General features: G+C 46.0%; 1 protein-coding gene across 1 annotated transcript in view; it reads left to right on the forward strand.

Annotated features, from left to right (window-relative positions):
- SLCO3A1 (solute carrier organic anion transporter family member 3A1) overlaps positions 1–15856 on the forward strand; it is a 141826-nt gene that overhangs the window by 95193 nt on the left and 30777 nt on the right. Inside the window, exons 3-4 of the mRNA XM_082060810.1 lie at positions 11290–11388; positions 14574–14837. Coding sequence (XP_081916936.1) covers positions 11290–11388; positions 14574–14837 — 363 coding nt within the window. The remainder of the gene's footprint in view (positions 1–11289; positions 11389–14573; positions 14838–15856) is intronic.

Consider the following 15856-nt stretch of genomic DNA (forward strand, 5'->3'; position numbering starts at 1 on the left):
CTTTTTTTGGCTGATGCATGGAGGGGAGGCCTTCAAATCCCAGGTGTTGCTGGCACAAGGAAGAAATGGCAAACACTTAAGAGGCGTTAAAAGGAGTGGCAATGCAGCAGTGGTCCTCTGCTGCTGTCAGGCAAGAGATGGGAAGGAGGAATGCTAAGGAAAACCTTTCAAATGGTGAGGCTGGCATGGAAGAGGTCCAGTTAAGAGGAAACAGAGCTGAACTTTTCTTCCTGACTGCATTTTCATGTAGAAGAACAGCAAACTGTTTGTATTGACGTGATATGTCAGTTAGAAACAGGACTCACCATTGTCTCATTTAAGGTGTGTGGGATGGGAAGGGATACCCCCAAGACTGAGGTTAAAGTGAGAGGGAGGCAGTCCTGGCAGCCTTATCCTCAAACAAATGTGTTATGTCCGTGCTGAACTCAGTGCTGAACACAGCTTAAAAAATAAATCAATAAAAAAGGAAGGCAGTGTTGCTCCAACCTCCAAACTCACAAATGCTGAAATTCAAATATTTCAGGCTCTGAGATTTGGCGTGTGTGTGTGAATAGCTCATTCTCCTCTAAGTCATAGGATCCATTGTTTGTTTGGGTTTTGGTTTGTTTTTTCCTAGTGTATTCTGGCATACAAGGAGGATGAGAGGTGCTGACTGTTACGGAAATGAAGTGATGGAGATGAAAATGTACAAGACCCTCAGAAGGGTCTTGTGTCCCCATTCAACAGACACAGGTTGGGTTAGACACTTGCCCGAGCAGGTGGGAAGGATTCTGTGCAGTTATCTAAAGTATCCCTAAACTCCTATGTTGAATTAAAACCACCCAGTGTTAAAGGAGAAATTGGTCAGCAAACTCAGCGGAAAATTACTGTCCTGTAGAGAGGGAAAAGTGCCCTGGAAGTGCATTTCCATACTAACCCACTGTTGGCACAATTCCTGGGAAATAACGCAAGGAAATCTGGCTGCCTGTAGCTAAAGCAGCACCGCAGATTTGGTAAAACAGGTGTTTGTGTTTAACGGCTGGGAGGAGATGAACACAGCTCGAAGGCATGCGACTCAAACCCTTTAAGAAAGCGTACTTGGCATTTGTGTGCATTTTTTTTCTCCTTTCAGAGTCTCTTTGGTGGCTGCTTACCAAGGTAATTAGCACAGAGAAAATGTGCTTGAAAGGTGGAAATCGCTAGTTCAAGCCCAGGGCTATGGCTGTTGTGTTTGCACCGTACATTGAAGGTGTAGAATCCGTGCTCTGGATTTGCATGCTATAGTTAGGTACATTCTTATACCCGCTTCTTCAACTGAGTTGGCTTCTTCTGATGTGATAACAAGCAAATTTCAGGGACAAGAATGTGAGCCAGCAGGGTAGGTAGAGCAAGTGACTTGTCCTTATGTTTCAAGGATGCTGAAGAGATGTTCAGCATCAACTTTGTATGATGTACCTGACCGGACAGGGCATGGGGTTTTGGATGGATGCCTCATCCGTGGGAATGTTCAAGGCCAGTTTGGACGGGGCTTTGAGCAACCTGGTCTAGTGTAAGGTGTCCTGCCTATGGCAGGGGGGTTGGAACTGGATCATACTTAAGATTCCTTCTAATCCAAACCATTCTGTGATGCTCTTTTATATATAAATAACCACCATGAACATTTTGGCAGAGACTCATGGAGACAGCGTTGTACAGTGCAGGGAGATCTATTAAATCACCACGTGGTGCGTGGTTTTTTATAGGCAGAATGTCTGACCGGGATGCTTGCATGGACTGATGTCATTCTGCAGGTTGTTTATATGTAAAGTATATGTAAATATTAGGAGACAGGGCATCAGAGTGATTGCAGTTTAAGTAGGAAAACACTGCTACAACAATACCACTGCGTTCGTAATCCTCCAGGAGTGTTCACTGCTTTAGTTAAATATGCAGAGACTGATGGAGATTGCTAGTGGATTAGTGTCTCATATGACTGGTGCCAGGGATTGATTAGCATAAGCAAATTTATTCTCCAGCATCCCATCAGCAAGGAGAGAAATGCAGCAAACAGTCCCTCTGTGGCCTGGAAAGATGCTCGGATGCTACTGGGGAAAACTGGTCAGGAGTGGGAAATATGGTCCCAGTGCCAGCTGGTAGGGATCAAAGTAATCCCAAGACTTCTGCATTGGAAGCATCCCTGTAGTTTACCTTGCACAGGTCACGGATTGGGTACTTTAATTTTTGTTTTGCTTGCAAATGCAATTCTGAGGGTTGTGGAGATTATTGCATGATTTGTTTCTCTGCAATCTTGCTGATGATCCTATTTTAGCAACCAGGTAAAGTGGTGACCCAAAGGCCAATATACACAGGGCTCTGGGCTGGATTTTTGGTTGGTTTTGGTTGTGTTTTGTTTCATTGTTTGGGGGTTTTTTGCTTGTTTGATTAGTTGGTTGTTGTTTGGGTTTTTTCCCCTGGGTTTTCTTTATTTGTTTGCTTACCAGAATGAGGGCACAAGCCGGCTACTGGCTGTGGTTTTGAGCTGTCAGAAATGCACCTTATGGAAAATTCAGGGTTGGACACCGGGCTTGTGCTCCTAATGCAGAAGTCCAGTCACTTTTTGTCCTGCTCTGCAAACGTTATGTGTGTGCATCAGGATCCCCTGGGACTGTCAGTTGTTGGTATAACATTGATCCTTTCAAATGTAGCCTTGATAGTGCTGGGAACAGGGATTTGCTGATAAAACAAACTTAAGGCTTGGTAATAATTGAAAACATGGTAGTTCAGCAGGCAAAATACCTGCTTATAGGAGTCAGATTTTGTCTCAAAGTCAGCAAACATCTCCTTGGAGAAATCCTGCATTTTGATGGAAATCAATATTTAAAGGGACACTGGTAATCTGGGGAGAAATATCCATGTAACATACCTTCACGTCCTAGCAGCTTCTTCAGGGATTAACATCTGAATGCTAAATATAACAAAGAACTGTGCTGTGAAGAAGGTAAATAGTCTTTTCTACCATGAGCGCTCTCAGCAGCCCTGCAAGAATCACATTAGAAGTTTGTTGTATCTGTAGCATGGGTTCATTTTTTTTCCTGCCTCTCGATAAGTAAATGAAACCCCCCAAGCAGCTTTAGATACAGACATTAAGTCTTATTAAACACAGGGGGAAATAAGTCGTTCTGCAGCATTTCCATACAGTGCCGAGTAGCTGGCATTAAAAAAATAAATCTTCATGAAGCAGGAGCTGATTTTACAGGCTGCAGAAAGTGATTTGGTAAGTTGATGGAAAAGTTTGATTGGAGAAGAGAAGAAAAAGCTGACAGGAGGTGTCCAAGGCTGCCTGATCTCAAACTATGTAATAACTTACTTCACTGGTTAAAGGCAGGGCAGTCAAATACTGAATCCCTCCATGGGGTTCCCATCACAAGTGGCCCCATAGAAATGGGAGAAGTCAGATTCAATCCAACGCTGCTTCTTTGCAGAGTTGCTGCTTGCTGGAGCTGTTTCACTGGCCAAAAGCAGCTGCAGGTCTGACAGCGAGAAATACACTGTCTGAGAACTGCTCTGTTGGTTGTTTTTCCAGGTGTTGTTTTGCACATGTGAGTGCAGACAAGAAGCTGTTATGGTGGAATCGATGATCAGAGCTCAGAACCAAAATTCAGATGCTTGTTCTAACTCTCTGTGTCCCTGGCTACTAACGCACTGCATGATGTTTGTGTATCTTACAACATTTAACAAGGAGGGACTAGCCTTTGTTAAAAGGTGGGAAAATGGTGAGATGCGGTGAATGGTCCTCAGGAAAGTCATGGCTGAGCTGGGAATTCATCCCTCACTAACCTTGGCAGTGCCTTCCCAGTCTCTGCCATCACTCGAGCAACCCTAAGTAGTTGTCCCCATCTGAGTGTTTTTGAGCTCCTGAAGGCTTGAAGGCAAAACTAATAAGTAGTACATGTGTTACTGTACAGATGGCAGGAACCCACCAGCCTTTTCCTCCCTCCTCACCTCATCTCATGCCAATACAGGGCTGGAACTGCTTTGATCCCCATCAGACCAAAGACTGAACATTAAAGTGAATTATCCCAAAGTTACTCCTCATTAATTGACAGCTGCAGGCACTTTGAAACATTTGTCAGGTTCATTCTAACATTCCCTTTGCTTCAGTGGTTGCACCAAGCAAGCAGAACAAATCAAAACATGCCATCAGTCCAGTGCCACCTATTTGAGTTTCCTGCAGTCGGGCACAAATAAGCAGGAGTGATAAGGACGTGGAGGTGGTGATGGGCATCTGGTTGTGTAGACAAGGAGTCGAGCAGCAGGAAAGATCACGTCTTTCCATGGTAAATGAGCATAGCTGTCTCCAGGAAAGCTGGGAAGGAGAGACCGGGAGCTGAGCGTTGTTGCTTGGAACGGGGTGGCTGGTGGGCACACTGTCTGCCAGGGAGGATGGGCAGCGCCGGGTGGCTCTGGTGGGGTTTGCTGTGAGAAGAAGCCATCTGGCAAGGAAAACAGCCTCCCCCTACCCTTACTGTGCATTTTCGAGGTTACGTCAGCTGATAGAAATCAGAGAAAACCCACTGAAGTGATGGGCTGTGCCCACTGGATGTGAGTGCAAAAGCTTTATACCACGTCCTTGAGGGCCAGTACCTCGTGTGCAGGAGAGCACAGCATCTCCAGTCTGTACTGGTACGCCTCCAGTTCCCGCTGGCTGTGCTGGGGTGGTGTCTCTTTAAGGGCAGATTGCAGAGCACATGAATTACAGTATTCCAGTAATCCCTTTGCGTCGGCCTGCCCCATCCTCCACGCAGTGGGAAATGTGGGACAAGCAGGGTTTTGAGATTATCTCATGCTTTGCAAAGCCAGTTCCCTTTGTGCTTTTAGAAAGAGCGCTCTCCTGCAGCAGGCAGGGGGCTGGGGATGACGTCCCCGGCAGGATGCTGTCCCATGTGCGCAGCAGCATCCCCAGGGCCATAGCATCGCTTGGTTTAGCGCATTCTTCTGTGTTCCTGGGCCAGTTCCTTTGAAGCCAAAGACCTTGATTCAGGTGTATTCCTGAAGCTGGCCTTAACTTGCATCTAAACGTTGTGAGAAGTCAGAAATACATATCCTGCTGTTATACATTATTGCATAGTCTATTAACAGGCAAAATATGTGGCAGATGCTGGTAATGCTTCATATCAGGACTTAGGAGGAATGTGAGATAGGACAAGATGACAGCTTAACAACCTTTTTTCATTTTCTCATTTCTCCAGGTTATAGGGTACTTCTGACATTCCTACCACTATTCACTAAATCTCCTTACAAAGTACCTTAGTTCCTTTATAAAGCAAAACAAAGCCCAGACTCCTGGGCATTTTGCTTCAGGGTTTTATGTAAGGAAACGTAGGCTGTAGGTAGAAGAGGACAGACATAGAAACCACCACATCGTAAGGAGATTAGGAAGTAGAAATGGGGCTGTGATGGGAAACGTGTGACTTAAATCAGAGGAGTGGCTCCTTGTTGGAGCGATAAAGGACTCAGCAAAACAATTCGATTCAATGTGAATCACGCTAAAGCCATTTATTACAGAAACAAGCCTCCTTATATATGCAACTATATTCTAATCACTCGTCCATGCTCCAAGCATGGATTCGCTAAATGAGTATCGTTGGCTGTCCATGAGCTGGAGTCTCACTGATGATATGTGCGATGATTCACGCCACGCCAGGACCCCGCTGATTGTGGAACGCCCCTCTTTCTCACAGCAGATTCTGTTCTCAGCTTCTCGAAGCGGCCTTGAGATTCCTTTGAGCCTGACTAATTCAGCAACAGATCTTTATCTATCAAAACCCCTCCACAGCTCCTGCTCCAATAGCCCTGTGTGCTGACCCACTGTGGGAGATGCTGCTTTTCCTCCTCCTGTCTCACCTGCCCAGCTCACCTTCACTTGGCGCTTGTTGGCAGCTCTCTGAGATAAATTTCCTCAAGTCCACAGCCCCTGGTGGGGCTGAGGCTTTGAAGCAAAGTGACTTGGTGTCCTTTAGCTGCCTGTGTTCTTTTCCTCAGCCCATGACTGTGCACTGAACCTGCTCTTGTTCCCTGGTGGACTGTACCTGCACTGCACCCTGGCGAGGCTGGCAAGCCAGGAGTGTTTCTGCTGGGAGTTAACTGGCCCCAGTTAATTCATTACAGCTTCGCTCATTTCACACTGTGAACAGCACAAGTTGTGTTTCAGGATCCTGTTGCTGCTGGAAGGCAACTTGGATCACCAAGGGACAGCTCCTTATTACTGAAATATTGACTTTTTTTTATCCCTGCCTTTGCAACTTGGTTCTTGGGCACTTTGCATGACGGACTGAGCATCTCTCATCTCTGTGCCACAATCTGTCTGCAGATGTAGTGGTACCTGCAGCTGTTCCTTCCCTTTGCTCTAATGGAAAACTGCATTTTGTGTCCCGGGCCTTGCTAGTGATAAAACCCCATCACAAAATGTCACATCTAATACTCCCCTCTGTCCCAATCCTTTCCTCAGCCCCTGGAAAATGTCTGTTAGTTGACAGGACAAAGTAGGATTTGGCAAATTGTTCCATTTGAAAAGATGGGGAGGAAGATATTTCTGATTTCTCAGTCCAGCCTGGCTTGCTGCTTTTTTTTTTCCTGCCTTTTTGGGAAGCAACAGAGACTGCTGAAGAGGATAGAGTAGGAATGCTGAAAATTATTAGCTGTTTTCAAAATAAAATGCAATTGTGCTTTAAAAGGGCCCAAACTGAAATTAAGTATTTGTGAGTTATGAAACAAAATGTTTGAATTGTCCCAAGGCAGGGTCAGTTTTGGTTTTGTTGTTTTTTGTTTTTTTTTTTAATTCACATCTCCCGAGTATTTCTAAGAATTGCCATAATTTGTTCAGAGTTAAAAAGAAAAAAATCTAAGATTTAAAATAAAAATTCCACCAAATTGCACAAGGGAGAAGCCTTTTTCATCCCAGTTGTCCTACACTGGTGACATGCCCTGCTTCTCCTTGAGATGCTGGATGCAGGACCAAGCACAGACCCTTTGAAGAAATACATCCAGCCCTGGAGAGCAAGAAGCATTTGTTTCCAGGACAGTATTTTCGGGTAGACCATTAGTTAATCTGATGATGTGAGTGATAGAAATAAATTTTAAGCTGAGAATGAAAGAGGAGAGGCTGCAGTATCCTATACTGATCGCCAGTTTTGTTGCCATCAGTGGGAGTTTTGCAAGAGGCTGATGGAGCCAGGATTAGACCTTTGATCAGTTTGCTACTGCTATTAATGCCCTCTGGCTCTATCTGACTATGTGATCTAAAAGTTAGAGGGAAACACTGGAAGACACCTAGCAAGTGGTATTAAAGCTAGCGACAAGTTTAGCACATCTTTGTCCCTAGCAGCAACCCCAGGACCGGGAAAAGGGATTTTGCTATAGACCTCCTTCTCTGCTAAGCAGCAGCTTCGTGGTCGAGTTGGAAAGTATTTTCCTAATAACGGGGGTGACTAGCAATTGTGTAGAATTTCTCGAAACAGGAAGGATGTCTTAAGCTAATTGTAACTTGGCTAATTTCCCCTTGGGCCCTCAGTTCCATGTAATGTTCAACCATAGGCACTGTCCTAATCGCTTGAGGGCCTAATTCTTGTGCTCAGCAGTGTGTGCCATTGATCCTTGAGTATGGTCCGGCTCTGTACAGGCCCTAGACTATCCTTTGTGACAGTCCTTGCCTTGGGTTTTTCCAAAATTTGCTTGATTTGTGAGATAAATTGTAAAATAATATTACTGCAATGGTAGATTTCGTTAGAGTCTTAAAAGATAACAAAAAGGGCATGGGGTGAGCCAGTTGTTTTCTTGATGTTAGAACAAACAAAAAGTAAAAACACAATTAAATGAGGGTTTCTTAAGCTAGCCTAGAGGATAATAATAATTTAATATCGTATTGTAAGATCTTAGATACTGGTTTTACTGTTCAGCGGATGCTCTATCCCACATTGCCCTCTAGCGAGGACATTGCAGAACAAATAATCCTTCCAGCTTGCAGTTGCCAGGATGTGAAATGTGGTATTTTAATAATTGAGGCCATGACTTGTTTCTGAGGTGCTGATTTGCCATGTGATGCAAATAGTGCGAGGAGGAGGAGCAGCGCTCACCTGTCGCAGGTGCCGGTGCCTCTGTACCTGCACTGACCACCCATTTCTTTGACATTTGATTTTGTTTGAGCTAACTGCTTCTGCAAGCACCTCGTGGCTGCTGAGGGATCACTAGCCAAAGGTCTCTGCTCCTTCTGCTTTGCAAAAAAAGGGGAAAATACCCCTGGGGTTATTTTGGTGAAGGATGATCTTTTTTCATGTTCGTTGTCTAATGCTTTGCTCCATAAACTCTTCAGTTCTGTGGTTTTGCCTGTATATGTGTGGTCTGACAAGCCTTCCTGTGGTTTGGAGATGATCACGGGACAAACTTCTGTCCCTTTTCAACCCAACACTGGTACATCAAAGGTGTTGCCTAAAGGGTTAGAACTGGTTCTTGTCCTTCTGCCTGCTTAGCTGAGTGAGCGTGCGTCGGTGCCAAATAACAATTCTGGGTGTTCACAGTTCTTCAGAGCTGTTAAACACTTTCAGAAAATCATCAACCATCAGTAAGTTTGTAAAAACTGGAAAAGAGGAGGTGCTAAGGTCTGCCTGTTTTTTCCTTCTCCTTCTTCCTTCCAGGGTGGGGAAGTAAGACCAGAGCCATGTTCAGAGTCCTGCTGAAATCCAGGGGCTCTTCATCCAAATTGTGGGCTCGGTTTGTCACTGCCCCAGGCTCTGCTCCAACCAATACAAGGCCCAGTGCATCCTTACATGCTTGACCATAATTACGTAGAAATTCATAATGAATGTTCAGCCATCAAAGATCAACCCGGTCTTCGATTGCCAGCTTGTTCATCAGAGTAATGGCCGTGGCCCTTCCTCTGCTAGGTGCTGTTTAAACTGCTTGGCTGAAAACTTGTCAAACAGTTTGTCCTAAAATCTGCCATTTCCTGCATGCAAACAGTCGAAGGACACAGCCTGATGGCACGTGTGGCAGATCCGTGGGTGCAGACAGCACCCTGCCACCCGTGCCATCCTCCCAGGAGCCATGGGACCCCCCGTAACGCCATCACATTTGCGGAGCTGGGATGGGCTGAACCATCTAGCCTGCTCCTCATGGCACTTGTGGGATGAACAACAAACACTAATGCCATCTAGTGACAAAAAAAAAAAAAAAGAGTCAATGTGGAAATTTTAAAGAATGCCACTGGAAATTTAATAGCCCCAAGTAGGGCAGACCTTGGAGCTGGTAAGGAGAGCAATGGTAATGGGAATGCTGGCAAAATAAATCCCTTTTCCCTGCTCTCCTGACCTGCCTCTTCCCTCATTTCACAACCCACTAAGTGCTTCCGCAGGTAACCAGGGACTGGGATCTTCCACCTGAGGCTTTATAGATCCCCAGGGGAGCAAGACATTGGCTTCCTAAGCAGCTCTGTTGATTCAGGAGCACAAATTCCACAACTTACTGCTGGATCATGGAGCACAAACCCAATGGACAAGGTGACTCAGGGAAAGGAGATGGCTTTCTCCACCACTGGTGGGCCGAGACTCTGGGGACTAATTTAAGCTGGCGGCATGGACTGTGAGGCGGTGCTGCTGCTGCAGCTTTGAGCTTAGCTGAGATGGGGCAAGGGGTCACAGCTTCTGCCACTGTCCTACAGCAGGGACTTGTTGCTCAGGCTCATGCATCCTGGCACATTTTTGAATTCCCATCACTTTTGTTTCTGCCTCTTCCTTCTGTAGGTGATAGCTGTGAAGGCATTAATGTGCTGGTTTCTGCACATTCGAGTGCCTGGATGGAGATGCCATTGCTTTGTACGTAGTTATTAATCCAGCCAGGTTATGGTGCCATGAACCTGGAGGAATAGGTTTGCACTTTGTATTTTAAAAATGAAGGTGAAGTTATTTCTCACCATGCCAGCTTATTCTGCTTGGCTAAGCTGCCATCGGCAGGTGCGGTTTGCCTTGCATAGGGCTGGTAGTGTCCTGGGAACATCTTACAGCTCTGATCATTTCTCCAGCTCCTGAGAAATGCACAGAGAGACAACTTGGGAATTAAAAGTTTCCAGTTAAGGAATTTGAGGGCTGAGATAACTGTGAAGTGCATTATGAATGCACCGAGATGCCAAACAGCAACCCCAGAGAGATTTGGAGCGAGATGTGGGATGTGCCCCACTGCCAAAGCAGCGTGAGCAAAGCACCCGGATGCGAATAAGTTCCTTCATGGGATATTTCTGAAGTGCAACGACACCAAGACTGGTGCCAGCACAGGCTGGCATGTCTCTGGCTGGGGGTTCCGAAGAGCTGCCCCCCTTGCTGGGCACACGGGTCCATCAGCAGCGCTCTGTAATGCTCAGGCTTGTCCCTGCATCCTTCAGAAAGCCAATTACTAGGGTCGTTGGGGACTTTTTGTTGTTTTTTCTATCCCAAATGTGGAGGTACCAAATATGTTCCTATTGTCTCATTTACAATTGTTTTGTGTTATTGTTGCTGCTTCTTTTTCCGGATTATCTTTGTGTCCCCCTGCCTTTCTGCCCTGGATGATTGAGAGCTGGCGGTGTGCCTGTAGCATTCCTGTTTCCAGGCCAAAATGGGAGTGAGAATAAATGCTGCTAAATATTGTATTGAAGCAAATAAGTAATTTACTCATAATAGCTTTTTCGCCTGGCATTACACTAGCGATTTCATGCAGGTTTTGCAGGAGGAGCGAGCAATTGTGAGAGGCTGGAAGAGCCGTATACCTTGGGGAATACTTGCCGTGTGGGTATGATGGGGAGAAGGGCTTCACAGATTTGGAAGAGTGCCCCTGCTTCTGTAGAGGGACTTTACCCAGCAGTCTGTGACAACACTGCGTTGCATAGATCTGCTGGCCCTAAATTCTCAAAATATCCCTCTCTACCAGGAATTTGGCTGGATGTGGTGAAGGTAAAGACTTCCCTGTGGAGAGAAGGCAGGTCTGCTTTACCTTGTAAGACATCTTTTAGACCATCCAGCTAACCAGAACACAGTATCCATCCACACTGTCGTGTCAGCTCAGTAGAAATTCTTCATCATTATCACAGCTCCATCTATTCTTTTTCCTGAAGAGATGTGGAAAAGCAAAAAGCATTTAGGGTTCTCTTTTCACACACAGATCACACGCTTTTACCTGAAGCATTTGACACAGAGACATATCCCTTATCTATTTGGCATCAATAGCATCGTGCAGGAGACAAGCAGAACAGCTTCCAATGAATAACCTGAGCCTACTACTAATTTTCTCTTTTCTCTTTCCTTATAGGGATCCTGTTTACGATGCTGGTATTTGGACCAGCCTGTGGATTTATCTTGGGCTCCTTCTGTACCAAAATCTATGTGGATGCTGTCTTCATTGACACAAGTGAGGAGAACTGGGTTTGGTTTCAAATCAAATATGCTAATGTTGTATCAGCAGGACAAAAATGTTGATGTTCACAAGCAGGAAACTGCTTCTCACTCCATCTTGAGTGCCTCTTGCATATATGGCTGTCACTTTTAAAGGGGCTTTATGACTGGGATTTAAAAGTTTTCAGCTCTCTCCCCATAGGTAACAGATTCTGCGCTTGGGTTAAAGTAAATTGTTGGCAAATTGTCTTTTTGTTCATTAAGAAAAATATTTTATTGCTACCTGCACTATGTGCTCTTTGCCATTAGAGGGCAATGTGTCACAGGCTGTTCTTTGCTGCTCCCCAAGCCCTTTGGCTATAGACTGCAAACCTGATGCTTCATTCTTTTCCCTCGGTGGTTCAGATGCTTCTTCTACAGTTCCCAGCTCTGCCTGATCCCACAGGCTCTCATCCTGCCGCAGGGGTGTTGGCCTCTTTGAGGGTGCATTCCAGTTCTGTGATGTTGCAAATACATGTTCACAGGGTGCATTTGGATGGAGTTGAACCTGGCAGGACTCGGAACAGAATTGCGCAAATCTGGAGGAGTGTTACTGCCTTTTCTTGGTCTCGCATCCACAGGGCAGCTGAAGAAATCTAAATAATAGTGAACTAGCAGGAAAGTAGTATCTTATTTGATCACTGAGACTTTTAGCTGTGGCTTTGTCAGATACCACATGACCCTTTTTCATTCCTTGGCTTTAGCAAGATATGCCAAAGACTCACTTGGTCCTGTAGGCAGAGGCGCTTGTGAGAACCCTGTTATATATTTGACCTCTAAGTATTATTTACTCCAAAATATGAATGTGCAGAGATCTTTGTCTCACAGTAGGTGAAGCTGTGGAGCCCCTTGAAATAGGGTGTTAGAAATCTACAAATTGATTCAGAAACAATTAGATGAGTTTATAGAAATAAAAATGAACGTGATACCATATCTAGCTTAGAAAACCCCTGAGCCACAAATCGCAATAATAATATTAGGTGTGTGTCGACTTTATTCTTGCGGACTGTCTGGGTGTCTGCAGCTGGTTACCATCAAGGCAAGATGCGGGCCTCGCTAAAAAGTTAATTTGATGTGATCTGGCCATTTTTAACATTAGACATTGGTCTGTATTTAGAGCTCAAAAAGCCCCAGGAAAAATATGGAGCCACAAAGGAGAACGATGAAGTGTTATCACTGAGAAGCCTGGAGGGCTGTGGCTCAGCAGGTCATAGGGACGGGATAACAATGTCCAGCTGGCTTTGGTCATGGGCCATCACTGTCATGCCAAGGCTGGGCCACACATGGTCTCCATCTATTTTTGTATGGAAAAGAGTTTCCATGTTGCAGCTGGCTCTGCCTTGCAATTCGGGGTGGCATGAGGAGACCAAGCTCCAGAGGGACCTGGACCTATTTTAGAAAGGGAATATGAATAAGACCTTGGTTCACGTGGCTTTTCATGTGGCTCTCTTCCCAAGAATCTGAAAAAAAATGCACTTCAGGCAAGAGGAGATAACAGCAGAAGAATGCAATCCCTCCAAAATACTATTTTTCAAACTTTATCTATATTTGAGAGCTATGTGTTATTTTCCCTAAGGAGAAAAGAGTTTCCCTCGTCTCTGCTTGAGAGACAACTTGATTGCCTCACTTGAGACAGATTTTTCAGAGTGGTGGTAACCAGACAGACATTGTGAACCGAGGAGCTCGTTATTCCAGCCCCGCGGAGCCGGGTCTCCCCCGGGACTCAGCTCCGCACCGGGCACCCTCCACCGGCTCCACGAGTGGCTGTGGCAGCGAGGAAGCTGTTAAAAACACAGTTTCTTCTCTCGTGCTGCTTATTTTTATCCCCCCAGCCTTCTTTTTCTTTATCTCTGCTGAGTGATGGCCTACAGGACACTCTTGCCTTTTACTTTTCTTCATAATCTGGTGATTTCTCTACCTTTCTGGGCCCATTTGATATAGCAGATGGGTTTCTTTTCCAATATTTAGGACTGTTTCACTCTCCACACAGTCGCAGCTGCCCGTAAAGCCCAAATACCCATTTCTCCTTTGCTGGTAAGGGCGGTGAATTCAAAGGAGGGAGAGCATTGACCTCCTGGAAAAAAAGTAACCAGGATGGAGATGCAATGTCCTTGTCCTTGCTGCTTCTTCTCCATGCAGGTCTTTGTGCCAGCAGTTATGTCAGCTGTGTGTGCATGTTTGACATGCTGGGACAGCGATGTCCAAAACCTCAGTGCCAGCACAGGGGACACTGACTGGTACATGGCAGCTTCCGAGAGCTGGCAGAGCCAAAGACACTGGAGAGAAGCTCTGATTACAGGGTGTTGCAGAAGCTGGATGTACCATCTAGATAGGCGAGGTGATGGGTTGCTTGTCCTAAGGATCTCTTGGATGTGGAGGTCATTACGTGCTGGTGGCTCACACGGTATGGGTGTGGGATGCATTATGGGTTCACACCTTATGTCTGGGAGCCCCTTTCCAGCCAACAAAGCCCCTAGGGACTATCTTCCAGCCCACAGGACCTTTAGGATGGGAGGAAATGGCTTCAAGATGTGCTAGGGGAGATTTAGATGGGATATTGGGAAAGGCTGCCCAGGGCAGTGGTGGAGTCACCATCCCTGGAGGTGTTTAAAAGGCACGTAGATGAGGTTGTTAGGGGCATGGTTTAGTGACAGTGTTAGGTTGACAGTTTGACTCTGATGATCACAGAATCGTTGTGGTTGGAAGAGACCTTCATCGAGTCCAACCATAAAATAAATTTGGCACTAAACCGTGTCCCTAAGAACCTTGTCCAAACACCTTTTAAACACTTCTAGGGGTGGTGACTCCACCACTGTCCTGGGCAGTCTGTTCCAATGCCTGACAACCCTTTTTGTGAAGAATTTTTTCCTAATATACAATCGGAACCTCCTCTGGCACAACTTGAGGCCATTTCCTATTGTCCTGGCACTTGCTACCTGGGAGAAGACACCAACACCCTCCATGCTACAACGTCCTTTCAGGTAGTTGTAGACAGTGATAAGGTCTCCCCTCAGCCTCCTTTTCTCCAGGCTAAACAGCCCCAGTTCCCTCAACCACTCCTCACCACACTTGTCCTCCAGGGTCTCTTCCAACCAAAATGATTCTGTGATTAACACCGTTGTCTCCCCCTCCCAGCACTGACATGTGTGTGTGCCCTTGCAGGTAAGCTGGACATCACCCCGGATGACCCGCGGTGGATCGGTGCGTGGTGGGGAGGCTTCCTGCTGTGTGGTGCCTTACTCTTCTTCTCGTCCCTGCCGATGTTCGGGTTCCCGCAGTCCTTGCCCCCGCGGCCGGAGCACGGCGGGGAGAGCGAGCAGGCCATGCTGCCCGAGAGGGACTACGAGAGACCCAAACCCAGCAACGGGGTCCTGCGGCACGCCATGGATGGGGAGAGCAGCACGAGCTGCTTCCAGCAGCTGCGAGGTGAGACGCTGGCCCTCGGCACATTTTCCGTGAGAGTCAGCAACAGGTCGACAGCTGGTTGGATTTATAATTGCTCTCTGATTTGGGTTATCTGCCTTTACCCCCCCCAAAAAATCCCCAAAAACTCAGTAACTTGACATTTCAGTCCCTAGTTTCTAATTATCTCTGGAATTGTCCTCATTTTAAAGAGAGACTTTGTTCCACTTGAAAGGTTTGGGTTTTTTTTTTAACCACAAAGCTTCAGAAATGCACTATAGTCCTGCAGAGCCAATAAAAAAATGAAGGGGAACACAGTCGCTGGAGAAATTTGTGAACTTCTCTCCAGTCTACTGACCTGCTCCCCTCTGCCTCCTGAAACAGAGAACGAGCCGGCAAGGGCGGTTAAAAGAAACTGGGAGCTCCTGGCGTCTGCGCTGCAGCTTAGTGCAGTCCCAGGTACAAAGCGATGAGCTCTGGGCACCACCGCAGCTTTTAAACTGGGATGGGGAAGGGGTAGGTACCAGCCCAGAATAGCAGCAAAGTGGCAGGGCAGAGCATGGCTTGTAGCAAATTAGACTAGAAAACCCAAATCGTGTCCTGCAGTGGCTCTAATTAACATCGGCAAAAGACCTACATTTTTGGGGGAGAGATACCCTTTATATAGCCTGCACTAGAAAATTCTTCTTATTCTTCAAATTCTTCATAAGAGAGGGTGGTTCTGTAGCACTGGTGGTTGCATCTCACTCTGTGTCGCTGGTTACGTTTCCGTCTAACGCATTTAGAAAAATGAGGACAAAAATCACTTACTCCCTGTGCTGTCACCTTAATTGGGAGTTGAATGAGCTGCAGGTAAGAAGGAAAAAGACTCTGCGGAGAAAAGTGTTTTCTTAAATATAAAAATGCCTTGAATAGTTGATGGGGTTGTTCATTAAGGAAAGGTCAAAGATGTGAAGTTTTGGCTTGATGAGAAAATTCAAAAGAAAGGTAAATGGATGCATTGTTTGAAAATTTGTCAGTAAAATTAATTTCTTCATCCTTGG

This window comes from Streptopelia decaocto (assembly GCF_964273445.1).
Source record: "Streptopelia decaocto genome assembly, chromosome: 9".
NCBI lineage: Eukaryota > Metazoa > Chordata > Aves > Columbiformes > Columbidae > Streptopelia > Streptopelia decaocto.